Genomic DNA, 15,749 nt, shown 5'->3' with positions numbered 1-15,749 from the left:
ATATAATTATGATTCTCAGTTACAAATAATAGTTAAATGTTGGAAATTCTCAGTCAATATTTATGGATTTTCAGCGAAGAGACACTTCTTAACAAAACTCCTTTCGTAACTGTGGAACTATCGCAAGGAAGCGTAATCATAACACGGAGTGGTTAACGGCGTGACAGCAGGGCTTCCTTACGGATTGGCACTTAGAAAGGGAGGCCCATGTGGTGTGTTAATGAGCGGGCCATAAACTTTAGCACTTTAGAAAACTGTCAGTTCATAATTTCGGCACCTGAATGTTCGTGAAACCCATTCTAAGATGTTGTTAGAAGCGCTGGACGGTGATGAAACGATTGTCTTTGCAGCCGCTGCCGGTAAGCACTGAAAGAGGCCAGAGGGAGGTAGCTAGCGAAGCTACCAATGGTACATGAAGACTGTTGCTGTAGTCGTTAGCATGCAGCTAAAAGGCAGACAGCAAAGACTACTCTAATATTAGCTAATTGTAGAGTATCTTTATTCTTAATAATTTGTATTGGCTTTATTCCAGCTGTGTTGTGTCCAGTGTTGCACAATGAAAGTGAACTGCTGCCCACTCATGGTTGCACTTGCTGCAGTGATTTATTAGAGCTCTTGTCATATCTGAACACTTGCTAGTTGGCATATCTTGATATTTAAAACGCTCTTACATGTCAGGCGCTCTGGACACCTGTTGTACCGTCTGTAGCTGTCATCATTTTCTATGACGACAAAAGCAGCTGGAGTTTTAAAGTATCACCAAACTATAGTAAAACGTTCATTCCCGGTTACCTCAAATGGGAACATTTCATCCAGATATTTTTGGTGCAGCTTGTAGAAGAATGCCATTATTAACTGTTGCCGCCTCAAATGCATCACCAGAGCTTAGTGTCACTTAACTATAGTGTTCAAAGTCAAGAGAAAGAATCTTGTCCAAGAAGTTTTCTAAGCAAGTCATTACAGAGTAAATGTCAAAGTGTGTCTCATAAAATGAAGATTCACGTTGAGCTTTTCTTGTAAACTAATATATTTGGAGACACACATATCTGGACAGCTGTTTTGACAACCATGAAGATAGAAGAAAAATAATGTGTTCACCCGGAAAGGAAAATCTGGCTTGTAGTCAAAGTCGTGTACGAAAGAGTTTGGGTGCTCCTAGCATTATTAAAAGCTATTAATTATGCCTTCATTGCACTGGGGTCTGCAACAGCTGATAGTGCCAAACCTCAGCAGATCACACAGGAAATAAAGATGACATTGCATTAGAGAAATGCCAAGATAACATCTTTTAGGAACAGCTTTGCCATTAGTTTGTTTTCCAGAGAACACAGTTTTATTTTTCAAATGTCCCATTCAGTGTGTACTCAGTCACAGTTTTTTAAAAGCACTCTTTTAATGGATCATTGTGTATTTATGTAAAAAAAAAAAAAAAACAACAAAAAAAAGTTTGTGCAAAGTTGTCAAGCATTGAAAATTTCAGTCAGGCTCAATACTCTGATGAGAAACAGTAGGTTTTCTCACCGCTTTATCCCTTCGTAGCCTCTGTGCAGGTGCAGGTGGAGCCGGTGGGCAGATGGTTCGAGGCCTACATGAAGAGGAGGAACAGGAGCACATCTACCTCCTTCCAAGAGCTAGAGGAGGAAGAGGAGTCCTCAGAGGAGTCAGAGGATGAGGAGTTTCAGCTGGAGGAGTACGCGATGCTCCGAACACTTGATCCCAAAGACTGGAAGGTATCAGTCAGAATGAGAAAAGGTTGTTGCACGACTTTCCGCTTCTTTATCAGAGGTGATGCTGGTGCAGGAGACGCTCACCAAACGTCTGGTTTTTAATTTCGCAGTGCGGTTCGGATGCCAGGATTATTTTTCTCCAGATTTTGCTGTTGATCATTTATATTTCATTATATAGTCTATAAAATTAGTTGGGACAGGAGCAACAGGAAATTGGGAAAGTTGTGTACGGCTCTAAGAACACCTGTTTGGCTCATCCCACAGGTAAACAGGTTCATTGGTAACAGATGACAGTATCTTGATTGGGTATGAAAGAGACTTCGTGTAAAGGCTTGGTCGTTCACAAGAAAGGATGGGATGAAGAATTTATTGTTTTTATTTACATATTACATGACGTCCCAGCTTTTTTTGGGATCGGAGGTTGAGGACTACTCAGAGTATAATTAGAGAATGTGAGACATCAGTTTGTCATTTGAACTCTTCACTAACCTGTTATTTGTTTGTCAGAATCAAGATCACTATGCTGTCCTCGGGCTCCCACACTTTAGGTACAAAGCCACACAGAAGCAAATCAAAGCTGCCCGTGAGTATGCCTCATCCCCCTGTTCTTATGGATCTCTTGTCTGGTTGGTGGAAGTAGCCTATTTCAATCACATTCTCTGCTGCCTCTCGACAGACAAAGCGATTGTGTTGAAGCACCATCCTGACAAGAGGAAAGCTGCAGGAGAGCAGATTGTAGAGGGAGACAACGACTACTTCACCTGTATAACGAAAGGTAAGCAATATTGCTTTTAATTGTTATTAGCATCAGTTGTTGTTATTTCAGAAGCAACTCCTGAACTTACTGTAACTGTCATCCGCTGGTCATTGGACCTCAGCTATAGAAGTCCTGTCGGACCCTGTGAAGAGGAGAGCCTTCGACAGTGTAGATCCCACCTTCGACAACGCTGTGCCTTCAAAGGGCGAGGGCAAAGAAAACTTTTTTGAGGTGTTCGCGCCCGTTTTTGAGCGAAATGCCAGATGGTCTTCCAAAAAGCACGTGCCCAAACTTGGCACCATGGAGTCCTCTTTTGAAGAAGTTGACAGTTTTTACTCTTTTTGGTGAGTAGTTGATTGTTGTTGGGTTTTTTTTCATTTCTTCCTATCAAGAAATGTTTATTTGATTGAAAACAAATGTCAGTGATTGGTTGATGCCAGAACAGAACGATGACATTTAGCTGTGTCTAAAATACAGGTCAAAGAGAATGTGCTTTAACTTGGACTTCTGTTTCTGTTAAAGGTACAACTTTGACTCATGGAGGGAATTCTCCTACTTGGATGAAGAGGAAAAGGAAAAGGCTGAATGGTAAGCTAGCATGTGTCACAGCAGTCCATTGAGCAGAAGCACAGTTCGGGTCCCGTCTTCTAACTAGAGAATCTCTGATCGACATGTTTGAACTCTCCCTTGCAGTCGAGATGAGAGGAGATGGATTGAAAAGCAGAATCGAGCTTCCAGAGCTCAGAGGAAGAAGGAGGAGATGAACAGAATACGAACACTAGTTGGTACAGTCCCAGAGCCAGCACACAGCACAAGATGAATGGAACAACTAAAAATATCAGAGAGCTATCTGTGGGAGATATCTGCTGAAAAAAGAGTCAGACTGATGCATCACTCAGCCAGTAATATTGGCAGATATTGGCCTATTACACATATATGTTGTCTAATATGTGATAATATAAAGACTTTCTTTTGCACATATACTTGGAGCATTTTAGAAATGGTATCTTTATGTAAAATCCTGTATCATCGGACACTGAAGCGGTTTTATTGCTTCACTGCTGCAGATACTGCTTACACCTGTGACCCTAGGATAAAGAAATTCAAAGAAGAAGAAAAAGCCAGGAAGGAGTCTGAGAAGAAGGCTAAAGCCGACGCCAAGAAGAGAGAGCAGGAGGAGAAGGAGCGAGTAGGTGTCATTCATTAACTTAACATTAACTTGACCTTCTTAATTGGTCCTTATGAGCTATTGGAATTACTGTGATGTGCTAAATGAAATAAAGGCATAACCTGCTTAACATACAATAAAGTATGTCAGACCGGGTCAGGGTTTCGCTTCGGGTGACTTGAAATGATGTCGTCACTCTGGCAAATGTTCACCAATCAGTTTTCTGGGTGTTTTGCAGGCCCGGCAGGCGGAGCTTGAGACAGCTCGCTTGGCGAAGGAGAAGGAGGAAGAGGAGGCCAAGCAGGCAGCCCTGCAGGCCAAGAAAGAGAAGGAGATTCAGAAGAAGGCTATTAAGAAGGAGAGGCAGAAACTCAGGACTACCTGCAAGGTTCGTTCTCGTAGAAGCACTCAAACCTTGAAGCCCGCATTCATCAGTTACAGTGCTTTGGTTAATGTGTTCTGTCTCCACATTCTTCCTCACTCCACAGAACTGGAATTACTTTGCTGACAATGAAGCTGACAGTGTGAAAATGATGGAGGAGGTGGAGAAGCTGTGCGATCGGCTGGAGCTGACAAGGTACAGTCCACAAGATCCACTTGGATGAATTTAACGCTGTAATGATTCTAAAGGCTAAGATCTTCCAAGTCTTACACTGCTTTCGGGGAGGGGGCACTGAGCAGGTGTGTAACAGTTTTTCATGTCTGGTTCCAGCCTGCAGTCCCTGAATGAAATCCTGGCCTCGGGCTCCAAAGAGGACAGTAAGGCAGCCGTGGAGAAGCAGGTACAAAGGCACAACCACCATGAGACCTCGCACATGCCCCTCTTCAGCTGATGTCCTCTCGAGTGCACAAACATGTTGGTGCTCTTCCCTTCAGGTGCAGGAGGTGAACGCCCAGCTGCAGAGGGAGAGGGAGGCGGAGGTCCAGGCGAGGCAGGCGGCTCGCAGTGCCGACCAGGCCAGCGGAGGAGGAGGAGGCGCCGTGGGTAAGGGCTGGAACGAGGACGACCTCCAGCTGCTTATCAAAGCCGTCAACCTGTTCCCTGCTGGAACCAACGCAAGGTAGACGCTCACGCGATGCGTTCAGGCGCAGTATTAAATGTAGGTCACCCATGTTTTGGTTGACCCCAATACACAGTGGCTGTAAAATGGAAGAAAATTCACTTCAAGTGGAAAGATATGCTTTAGGTAGAGTTTATGTCCATATATCCATCTAGATTGTTTTGGTGTGAGTAGCTGAGTTTTTGAGGTATCAGCTATAGAGATACTTGCTTTTGCAGAAATATAATGGACCCTAGATGGCACATCACTTGTGGTGTTCAAAGAACCAAGATAATCCACACATCTTGTGAGCAGTTTCGTGTAGAAATAATTTTTACCACAGGCTTCTTGGTTTTGATGATATTTGAGCTTCAGGTGATTGTTGTTGCACCATGTGTCTCTTTTAGTCACTGAGCTTATTCTCTAACGCAAAAAAAGATGTTTGCATTTCTGCTCCCTTCTCTGTGCACTCTTTGTCCCGTGATGTAACCCAAACTTGTGTTTTTTTTTTTGTTTTTGCTGTATTTGATTCTAAAGCTCTTTCTTGACATTCAAAATTTTTTTTGCCCCCTCCATGATGGCACAGCCCTGCTTTCCAGTCCATTTAGCTTAGCATGAAGAAAAAATCAATATATGTTTGTTTCCCCCCCCCCCCCCTTCCAGGTGGGAAGTTATTGCCAACTACATGAACATACACTCCACCAGTGGAATGAAGAGGACTGCCAAAGATGTCATCAACAAAGCAAAGAATCTACAACGGCTAGGTGAGCTTAGAAACAATGATTTACACAACCTGCTGCAGTCTTCAGTCCCATTAACAGTCACAATACATAGATGAAGTTATTTCAATATACTTCTGCTTATTAATGCTAATGAACATCTATGTATGAGATATTACTTGATTAAAACATATACATATATATATTTACATATATTTCTGAACTGCCATTGCAGTTTTCCCTCTTGCAAGTCAACAGAATACTGAGTGATATAATTATTTTTATAACTGGAAAACTGAAATTATGTTTTTATGGCAGCAGACTATTTTGCATGCTGTTTCTTACCCTTTCATCATCTGCACAGACCCCCTACAGAAAGATGAGATCAACAGAAAAGCCTTTGAGAAATTCAAGAAGGAACACACCTCAGTGGCGCCCTCTATAGACAATGCTATGCCCTCAGAGAGATTTGATGGTGAGTGTGCTTAGCGTTACAGCTGTTGTCAGTTTGTATCTTTATCTGGAAGATGATTCCTTAATCTGCACATCGGAAGCAGGAACATCGCTCAAAAACGACAAAGGCTCTGCCTAACAGTGTGACTCATTGACCCCCTGTGTGTCTCAGCCTCTGGTAGTGATGGCAACACTGCCGCCTGGACCACAGAGGAGCAGAAACTTCTGGAACAAGCCCTGAAGACCTACCCAGTGAGCACACCTGAGCGCTGGGAGAAGATCGCTGCTGCCGTCCCAGGTCGAAGCAAGAAAGACTGTATGAAGAGGTACAAGGTAAGATGATGTGCTGGTTTCAAGGCATCAGGAACCTTCAGTTGTCAGTTTATTAGGTCGACCTAGTTAAACCTGTTACACTGAAGTGATAGTGTACTGAGGTGTTTCTAATATTTTGTCTACCCCATTCATATAAATCAGTGCAGACTAAACATTCAGAATGTCTCCTGTGTGTAAGATGGTGCATTTGAGCAGCACCACAAACTTCAAAACATTCTAACCTGATGTTTCCTTGTTCTCTCTTACAGGAGCTGGTGGAGATGGTTAAAGCCAAGAAAGCTGCACAGGAACAAGTGGCAGCCAAGAGTAAAAAATGACAAGAACCACAAAGAATAGTATCTGTGTTATTTTAACATTATTGTGTTGGTCTTTATTTTATAATAAAAGTTACAGGAGGAAAAAAAAGCTACAGAAAAGTCTTAAATACTATATTTGCTGATGTGCTGTACAGTTTAATCAGAGCTGCTCACTTCAGCTCCTCACCCAGAACATTCCACTGCAGATCTGCTTGTAGTCTGGTAGCTGTTCAATTGGACCTGAGACAAAAAAAAAACAAGATGGATTTAATGTCAGGCTGTATTGTACTGCTTTAAAGTGAAAACTGCATTTCATTACAGCATGGATTTCATTTTTGTAGCTCGTACCTTTGTTTCTATTGGTTAACACTATAGTCAAACTTAGTGCAAAGAACACACTGGCTTCCCTCAAACTCTACCTACCACGGTTTTCAGGGGGGAAAAAAAAAGGAGGGATTAGCAGCATTATTGTGATTTGATCTGGCAAAATCTGTCCGCTTGTTTACAACCTGAACTCTCTTTACTAAATGATAACCAATAGAACCAGCTGCTGGAGCTACAAACAAAAACACAGAGTTAAGTTTTCCTTTAAATCCATTCAGAGCAACTGCAGAATGTTATCATCCTATACATATAGTTACATGAAAGGATCAAGTGTCCTCTTGAATTAAAAAATAGCTGTTTCTTCATGTGGCATTAAAGGCATAGTTCACCCCAAAACCAAAATTAGTTTTTTTTTTTTTCCTCTTACCTGAACATTTACCAGAAATCATGACCTGGTCACTCAAGATAATGCAGACCTTGTTCTGAGTAGTTTCATGTATGAACTATTTCTTTCTACCAAAATACACCGTGTCACCGCAGGGAAGGAAACGTGCATCTACTTGTGGACAAGAGGCTCGTGACGGGGCAGGATGTAAACATTAATGGCATCCTCCTTGGCTGAGCTGGCAAGCTTGCTTGCTTCTCATCCATGAATAGATGAAGGCTTCCTTGTGTGTGGGGATTTGGAAAGAAAGTAGGTCCTGCATGTAACTGCTCACATCAAGGTCTGTGGACTATGTTGAGTAACCAGGTCCTGATTTCTAGAAAAGAGACATTGCTGCTGAGTATTTCCTTTTTTCAAAAGTGATCAAATTTGATTTGGGGTTAACTATTCCTTGAACTGTACTTCCTGGCCATGATCCAACTCCAGATATTGTCTTTAGTTTATTTTTTAGAAAAAAAAAAGAGTTCTCAAAAGCATGTATTGTTCATAAATAGAACAATTTATTATTATTATTACTACTATTATTATTTACTCAATCAGGTCTAGAGATTGCTACTTGTTTGGGTTGTTATGGAATGAGCTTTGATCTGAGACCTGTGTTCTCATGGTAGGTGAATGAACTGACTTCTATAGCCTTGCCATAGGAGCCACTGCTAACAGACAATATTTGGACATTGAGGCCAGGTTATATGAAAGCCTGAAAGCAGAACTGAGCATCTTGTCCCTGAGAAAGCAGGAGAAAATCAGCTCAGTGGCAGGATATTTCCTCCACCCACAGAAAATGTCAAAAGTCAAATTTGAGCTCTGATAACTCCATGAGCTCAGGGACAGTCAGCTAATAACAAATTGTGAGCCATTTAGAAAAATCTGCAACACACCAACAGCTGCGATGGCAGGAGCCTTGTTGAAGATGTATTTGGTGCACACATCTTTGATGGTCTTAGCATCGATAGCCTGTTGAGGGGAAGGAGAAAAAAAACAAAAACATTATGACATCTTTCATACCTTCATATCCCGATTTCCTTTCCGCCATAAAAACCTATTAAGTTCATCAACTGGAACAAAGGCATCGTACAAGTGCATATTTCCTACTTTTATGATACATTTCTCACTGAAACGGGATCTTATTAAGTTAAGTGATGATCATTCCTATTAATCAGTTGATTTTATTAGTAAGGGTTCATCTGTTCATTACAGATGGAGCAAGAAAGTCATCAATAAAGATTTAGCACCTTCTAGAAAGAATAGTTCTATATCATGGGTTTCTAAAAGGCCTGAAATATTTTGGCAAAATTGCAAGCCTCCACATTAGCCTCCCTCACCTGTCTGGAGCTCTCTCTATCTGAGGAACAATACTTAACAAGATCAGAAGTTAACCATCAGGGAAGTGACAGAGCATTCTGCAGCTCTTAGAATTCTGCTCAAAAGCCTTTAATTTAGAAAAGTGGGGGTCATCTGACTATATCCACTCACATCAATTCTGGCCTCCAGCTCATGCAGGGGGATCCTGCGACCATAGCACAACATCTGCCTGCCGATGTCCTCGCAGATCGGGGTGGATCCTGGGGACAGCAGATAATCGAGTCAGTAAAAAGCGCCACATTGTGCTTCCGAGTCCATCGATTAGGCCTGTCGTGACGCTCGCTTACCGTCCAGATGCAGGAGCATGTTTGTCTTGAGCAGGTTTTTGGCCCGTGCCACCTCGCTGTCCGTCACACTCGTGCAAAGAGACATCCTTGACAGGGGATGAAATGAGACTCATCAATCCACCAGATCTTTGATTCTATATTTGGACCAATGAGCAGACTGCAACAAATTTGCCATTTCTACAGTATGTCTGTAAGTGTGTGTGTGCTCACCATTCCATCTGAGTGAAGTGCATCATGTCGTTGATGGTGCCGGGCTCACACACCATGTACAGCCCCCACAGGCCAGTGTCTGTGTAGCAGGTGTTGAAGGACTGGAAGCTGTGGCAAAGGTTTCCCTGACAAGCCATCTGAGCCAGTTTGCTGGACAGATTCTGATGACGTACAAGATGGGAGACGTGAGGTGCCTTTCATTGCCATGTACAAACTACTGTGTTGCGTCTGTTGACAAATACACTTTTAAAGTATCCAGTTTGTTTATTTTAATGGCATGTGGCAAATTCAACAAGAAGTAGTGAACCAAAGAGCAAATGGGTCTAAATGAATTTGTATTCACAAAAAACAAAAGTTTTTATACTGAGATAAAAAAAAATGTGTCCTGTGTAATAAGTGTGTGAGTATGAGGGGGGGGAGCTGGGAGTTGGAGGTTTCAGCAGTACTCACCACACCTCCACCAAACGAACGATCCCAGTTTCCAATCAGCGTGTTTGCCACCATGAGGGGGATGGTGTCGGGGTGTGACCACCCCACTGCTTCCACTGCGATGGCGATGTGAGCCAGGGGCATCTTGTCGTCACGCACACGGATCTGAAGCGACAGCATGACACATTCACTGGTATGATTTCTCCTCTGTCAGCCAGTCAAGACTGTGCTACTTGAAAATAACCAGAATGAATGAATGAATTTATATTATAGGCAACTGGACAAATAAAAGAATGATTCTGATCATCTGAGTACTGGATCCTAGCTACAGTGGCACTCTAGCTACAAAGCGAGCTCGTACAAAAAGATAAAAATACTAAGCTTGTGACACAAACCCCATTCCGACGTCACACACACACATACACAGGCATGGTTGAAAAACGGTGTGGCTTCCCCTGATCCTCATTCCCCTCCTGACTGCTTAGCTGCGTCTCCCTTATCTAACCTATGTCTGATTACCTCCTATGCCCACAGGTGTGCAGGTAACCTATAGCAACCATAGCGCCTCACCAACCACACACCTACATTCATACACACAAACATACACAAATCTAAATTGGCTACAACAACAACAGTGTGGATTATCCTGCAACCTTACCTCACTTCCTGTGAAGTGACATGGAGGAAGTGCTGGGGCTTCACCTTTATATCTGCCAAGAAGCTTTCCAAAATGATACTTGGCCAAATCAATGAGCTCATCGTGTGCAACTCCTGATCAAAAACACACAACAGAATGTCCGGCAGGTCAGAACATCCTCACATTTCATGTGTACAAATTCATGACTTTGGGTTCACGCAGGCTCAACAATAATATCAAATGACTTTATTTTAAAAACAGTGGAGGTAAAGAGCTCTGACCTCCAGCAGCTGCCAGAACTATTCTGGGGCCTTTGTAGTGAGTAGTGATGTACTCCACCAGGTCTCCTCTGTTGATCGTCCTGCAATCAAATACAAGTGACTTATGGCACAAGAAACAGGTGTACAAGACAGCAGGTTTGACTAAAACAGAAGCATGTGAGAGCACTACATCAACCACATCATGATCAGATATTTTCATAGAGCAGAGCATTTAAAACGAACGTTTGGTCTTACTTAATATTCTCGGTGGGGCCCAAGATGGTCCTGCCCAGAGCTGTAGACCGGTACGCGGTAGCATGCAGATAATCGAAGACCACTTCCTGCAGATTGGTCTCAACTTCCTGCATCTCTCTGAGGATCACCCCTCGCTCTCTCTCAATCTCTGCCTCGCCCAGTGTGCTGTTCTGGATGATGTCAGCCAGGATCTCCACAGCTGCATAGGATTTTATTTGCATAAATGGAACTATGAGACAAGTCTGAATTTGGTGTACTAAGCTGTTTCTTAAAATGTTATCAACTTAAAATGTTGGACTTCTTGAAAACATTTAAACAAGTGTTTTTATTTAGGAAAAAAACCTCACTTTACTCCATCCAAATAAATTGACTCCAGATAAAATAACTGAAGACATTTTTATTAATTCACCAGGACTTGCAGATAAGCTCACTGTTACACACATTGCCTATTCCCTGCTGTACTATACCTCGCGGAAGATCTTTAGAGAAAGCTTTGGCATAGTACACAGTTTGCTCTCGGGACGTGTAGGCGTTCAGGTGTGCCCCCATGTTCTCGATCTCCAACTCCAGATCCAGCTGGGAGCGCTTCCTGGTGCCCTGTCACACACATACGCGCAAGTGAACGAACCTCAACATTATGTTTTACATCATACTATTTCTTTTGATCGCATATAACATTCATGCAATTATTTTGCATTACATCACTCTGGAGAATAAACGGTCTTTGTAAAGATAAGACGCATTAGAAGACAAACCAGTAAATCCACTTTTTTGGAATAAAATCTTTGTCACACTGTTACCATCTCACCTTAAATGCCATATGTTCCAGGAAATGTGCTGTGCCATTATTTCTCTCGTTTTCGTAGCGACTGCCGGCATCTATCCAGAGGCCCACCTGGAAGAAGTCAGAAATGAATATTCACACTCTCCGCTCAAACTGTGCTAACACTCTATAGAACATCAAATATCCAAGGTGAGGCTTTCTTCTCTACCGACTGAGCTAAAGTCACTGGATTAAACCCTTGACATGTACTTTCTCAATTTGAGTGGCATCTCACGGCACACACTCACCTCATTATTATGTTACTGTTGTTACATCACGACCATAACATTAACCCTCTGTCCTTTTCATTTCCTTCACCACATGGCATTCTCCTTACTCTGCTCAGCTACCTGACCAGATCACTAAACATGTAAAAACACACACACCTCACTGCATGACTGCATGGGATTATAAGGAAGGTTTTGTCTTTCATTTTTCTATTACAGGTCTGGATAGAGAGGGTCATCGTGTTTCTCTGTAAAATACCGTCAAAGATACAAGACCCAAATACTAAGCAGTGTGACAACAACGACGAGATGCCATTTTATTCTTCTATTCTGAGTTATTATTGTAAATACGTCAAAGGAGATGGAGTAAATAAAAAGGAAGTGTCTGTATGCTGCGCGTTTAGTTTAGGTAATTGTAAACTTACTGTGCAGGTGGTAAGTCCAGAGTCCTCAGAAGCCACCCGAAGCCCATTTTCTAAAGCGGTCACTTTGGTTTCAGGAACATTTAAAGCCACCTGCTGAGCAGCCTGCGTAGCCAAGAGTCTGTGCGGGCCTGCTGCGAGCTGCAGGTGGACCACAGACAGGAATTAGCCATGATGATGCTACAAACTCAGGACAGCGAGGCGAGAGCTGTTACGAGTCACCACACAGGATGAATGTAACTATGTCATCGACTGTTTTACTTTATTACACGGGCGAAACTTTCAAACACTGCTTCAGGAATACATTTTGGAACAGCCAAGCACGTCGCACCTATCAGCTAGTTACCAAACAGTGAGCATGACACGCCACACGGATAGGTTTTCCGCAGTTGGACTGTACACTGATAATTGTCAAGGAACAGTTAAGGAAGAGTTATATCAAAACATTAATGTAAACATATTTTTCTTACCCTGCTTAAAGAATTTGTCTTCAATAAATGTCTTTGTAGCAGATATCGCCCAGCAAATGTGAGACGCTGTAAGGACGCCGCCATGATGTTTATATGTCATACAGCGCATGTGCAATTTTCACTGACGCAATCAGTATGCAACATCCGCCGGGGATGGCGACAGGATTTTATTAAATAAAAACGAAACCATACTAAAACTTTTCAAGACTATTAATACGCTCCTACCAAAGCCAATATAAACAGAACGCATAACGGCAAACCTGAAATAAAAGTGGAAGAAAAAGATCTAAGGTGGATGGATGGCTGGATACTTGCTGTTATTCATTACACTTTGCTTATTTTCCATTCTCACAGCTGTACAAGATGTTTGCATTAACTTTCAATATTGTATTGAAAGTCAAATATTAACTCGTCCTCTTCCATCCTCTTAAATATTTAATTTATTAGTTAAATACATCAATGTTGTATTGAAAGATAGTGTTGTGATATTGTCAAATTATTTTGTAGTCCACAGCAATGAAAAGCATTTTGCTTGATTTCTAAATTACTTTACTCAACATTCAAATTTGAAAAGCAAGCGGGCAATAAAATGTTCTGCATTGCTACATGAGTAAATGACTAGTGAGCCTACTTAGTAGAACTTGTCAAGACTTTTATTTAAACCTATATTCATTATATTGATTATACTTTGTTGGGGTTTGGTTTTGCTCAGTATTATATGAGGAAAACTGTTATTGAATTTCCCATTTTTCCCCTTACGTGGTCACGTTTATTTTGAAAAGGTTTCACACTTGGAGGGCGGAAGTCTGGCTTTAGCTTAGCGCGAATTTTCTTCCATAGGTCTCAAGCAAGTTGTGCCTATTGACACTCTCATTACGATAGTTCATAGTAAGCTTCGTAGCCAAGTAAAGCTAAAATAATATTCCATGCAGGACAGAATATTGGCATCTGTGTCCTATATCTGAAGGTAAGTCATTTCAGTTTTAACACAGGATTGTTTGTTTCACTGCCAGGTTTAATATCAAGTTCTGTCATACAGTTAGCTGCTAATGGTGTAGAGTTAGCTATTGTCGCTAATGACCGGCCAACTTTAGCTGATACATTAAAACACCAGTCAACAGCCATTATCTTTGGTGTGATTTCCAGACAAGAAATGGCGGATGGTGGAGCTCTAATGGACGGAGACCTGGAAGATGGAGAAATCTCCAGCTCAGATACTGAGATGGGAACCGCAGCAGCAGCACACACTCAATCACAGGCTCTTCCAGCTTTTAGCGACCAGTCCTTCCACAACAGAGCCGCTGCCCAGACCTCTGCTACCGCCTACCGCAGCGCTGCCAGGACGGTGGACTCCAGCGACAGTGAGTCGTCTGACGAGGAGGCGGCTGTTTGGCGGCGGAAGCGCCAGAAAGTGTCTAACGCTCCCCAGCCGCCGGCCTGCAACACCCGGCTAGGGCCGACTCCCACACCCGCTTTCAGCGCACCGGGAGGCCGCAAAGTGAACAATATCTGGGGCTCTGTTGTCCAGGAGCAGTGCCAGGATGCCGTAGCTGCAGAGCTGGGCGTATTTGGTATGGAGGGTGAAGTTAGCATGTCCAGTAGAAATGTGGAGACTTATAACTATGTACTGGCTCGTAAGATAATGGAGAAGGAGAGAGAGATGGAGAACCAGAAGGATAAAGGCGAAGTGAGCATGCTGGATGCCGAGCTGGAGGAATACATGAAGGAGAGAGACAGTGAGGAGAGGGCAGGGGGTGATGCAAAGAGGAAGAGGTCAGTGAGAGAGAGACTTGGCCCCAGAGCGGAGATGGATATCAAGGGCCGGTATGAGATCACAGAGGACGATCCTGAGGATAAGGTGGCAGACGAGATAGCACACAGGCTGCAAGAGCCTAAAAAAGACCTGATAGTGCGCATTGTTGAAGTCATTGGGAAGAAAAAAGCCATAGAATTACTCGGAGAGACTGTTACACTAGAGGAGACTGGCGGCGTGTACACAATAGACGGCAGCAGGCGACGAACACCTGGCGGTGTGTATATCAACCTGCTGAAGAACACACCCAGCATCACCAAGGCTCAGGTCAGGAAAATATTCTCAGAGGAACAACAGAAGGAGTACAAGATCAAGAAGACTGCCCAGAAGAGGAGGCGGCACTTGTTGGCCAAGAGGATGAAGCAGGCCATTGGCACGCTGAACCTGCAGGAGCACGATGATGTCTCCAGAGAGACTTTTGCCAGTGATACCAATGAGGCCTTGGAGTCACTGGAGGAGGCTGCAGAAGAAGAAGAAGAGGAGACTCAGGAGGAAGCTGCTGTGGGCATTGAGGAGACAGCAGTGGTATACAACTCTGCAGACCTCGAGGTCTTCTGAGGGCTGTTGAACTCCGGGAGGTTTGACCTGGACAGGACATTTTGTATTGAAATTAAAACAAAAGGCTTAAGACACTGTATAAATACTGTCTCTACTGAGTACAGGATCACGCCCAAGTGTGCTTTTTGAATTTGTGTTTTGTTTTTTGTTTTTTACCTTAAAGGTTAAAAAGGAGAACTTATGTTAACTAATATGCTGTTTTTGTTGTAGACTTCAATCATAATGATCAAAAAACTTAAGCAAGTTGTTGCAACTTATTGGAGTAACAGTGAAACACTCTTGTTGATTTTAAAATACAGTAACTTTGTTTTCTTATAATTTTCATTATAAGATAATGAGGTCTTGATTTATTAATTTAATTTGTGTGACTGTATCTGCAATATAAATAAAGTTGAAATTACATGCAATAAAATAACTTACTGTAAACTTGCAGTAGTTGGTGTGCATTGAATTTGAATTGTTGAGTTGCTGCTCACTACAAGAAAACTAAAAGACTTTTTTTTGTATCAAACAGCTGGTCAGGAATCTGTTTATTTGTATAGCGACGAGTCTAACACGGTCTGGATGCTGTGTAAAACATTAATATAATTTGTAAACAAACCACAGCTAGCACAGTTTTACAAAGTGTTCCTGAGCCCATGTAGTAAGATCCTTTAGGACAGCCCTTATTGTCATCTCAGTTAAGAAAAAGCATAAAAATGAGATTTTGAGTGCCGCTCTAATGTGGTGCAGCA

General features: G+C 42.5%; 3 protein-coding genes across 4 annotated transcripts; 2 read left to right on the top strand and 1 right to left on the bottom strand.

Annotated features, from left to right (window-relative positions):
• The first annotated feature begins 46 nt into the window (after positions 1-46).
• Positions 47-6,602, top strand: dnajc2 (DnaJ (Hsp40) homolog, subfamily C, member 2). Its single transcript, XM_046378445.1, has 16 exons — positions 47-359; positions 1,540-1,730; positions 2,235-2,310; positions 2,404-2,502; positions 2,606-2,828; positions 3,007-3,072; positions 3,178-3,269; positions 3,552-3,673; positions 3,891-4,040; positions 4,141-4,229; positions 4,365-4,434; positions 4,529-4,713; positions 5,356-5,456; positions 5,776-5,886; positions 6,037-6,197; positions 6,446-6,602. The coding sequence occupies exons 1-16, from the start codon at positions 305-307 to the stop codon at positions 6,512-6,514; spliced, it is 1,860 nt and encodes a 619-aa protein (XP_046234401.1). The 5' UTR covers positions 47-304; the 3' UTR covers positions 6,515-6,602.
• On the bottom strand, positions 6,529-12,805 carry pmpcb (peptidase, mitochondrial processing subunit beta). The gene is made up of 13 exons (XM_046378446.1): positions 12,645-12,805; positions 12,178-12,315; positions 11,511-11,597; positions 11,170-11,299; positions 10,703-10,901; positions 10,469-10,548; positions 10,209-10,321; positions 9,572-9,715; positions 9,122-9,282; positions 8,912-8,997; positions 8,736-8,824; positions 8,141-8,216; positions 6,529-6,733 (listed from the first exon to the last, which is right to left on the bottom strand). The coding sequence occupies exons 1-13, from the start codon at positions 12,726-12,728 to the stop codon at positions 6,669-6,671; spliced, it is 1,452 nt and encodes a 483-aa protein (XP_046234402.1). The 5' UTR covers positions 12,729-12,805; the 3' UTR covers positions 6,529-6,668.
• Positions 12,289-15,441, top strand: phax (phosphorylated adaptor for RNA export). 2 transcript variants are annotated; one of them, XM_046378449.1, is made up of 2 exons: positions 12,289-12,410; positions 13,791-15,441. In XM_046378449.1, exon 2 carries the CDS (start codon positions 13,798-13,800, stop codon positions 15,013-15,015), a length of 1,218 nt encoding a protein of 405 aa, XP_046234405.1. In that variant the 5' UTR covers positions 12,289-12,410; positions 13,791-13,797; the 3' UTR covers positions 15,016-15,441. The 2 variants fall into 2 exon arrangements, with proteins under 2 accessions (XP_046234405.1, XP_046234404.1); XM_046378448.1 differs by lacking the exon at positions 12,289-12,410 and adding an exon at positions 13,437-13,611.
• The last annotated feature ends 308 nt before the right edge of the window (positions 15,442-15,749 follow it).

The sequence above is a fragment of the Scatophagus argus genome, chromosome 22 (assembly GCF_020382885.2).
Source record: "Scatophagus argus isolate fScaArg1 chromosome 22, fScaArg1.pri, whole genome shotgun sequence".
Taxonomy (NCBI): Eukaryota; Metazoa; Chordata; class Actinopteri; family Scatophagidae; genus Scatophagus; species Scatophagus argus.
This window is presented reverse-complemented; position numbering and strand designations above follow the sequence as displayed.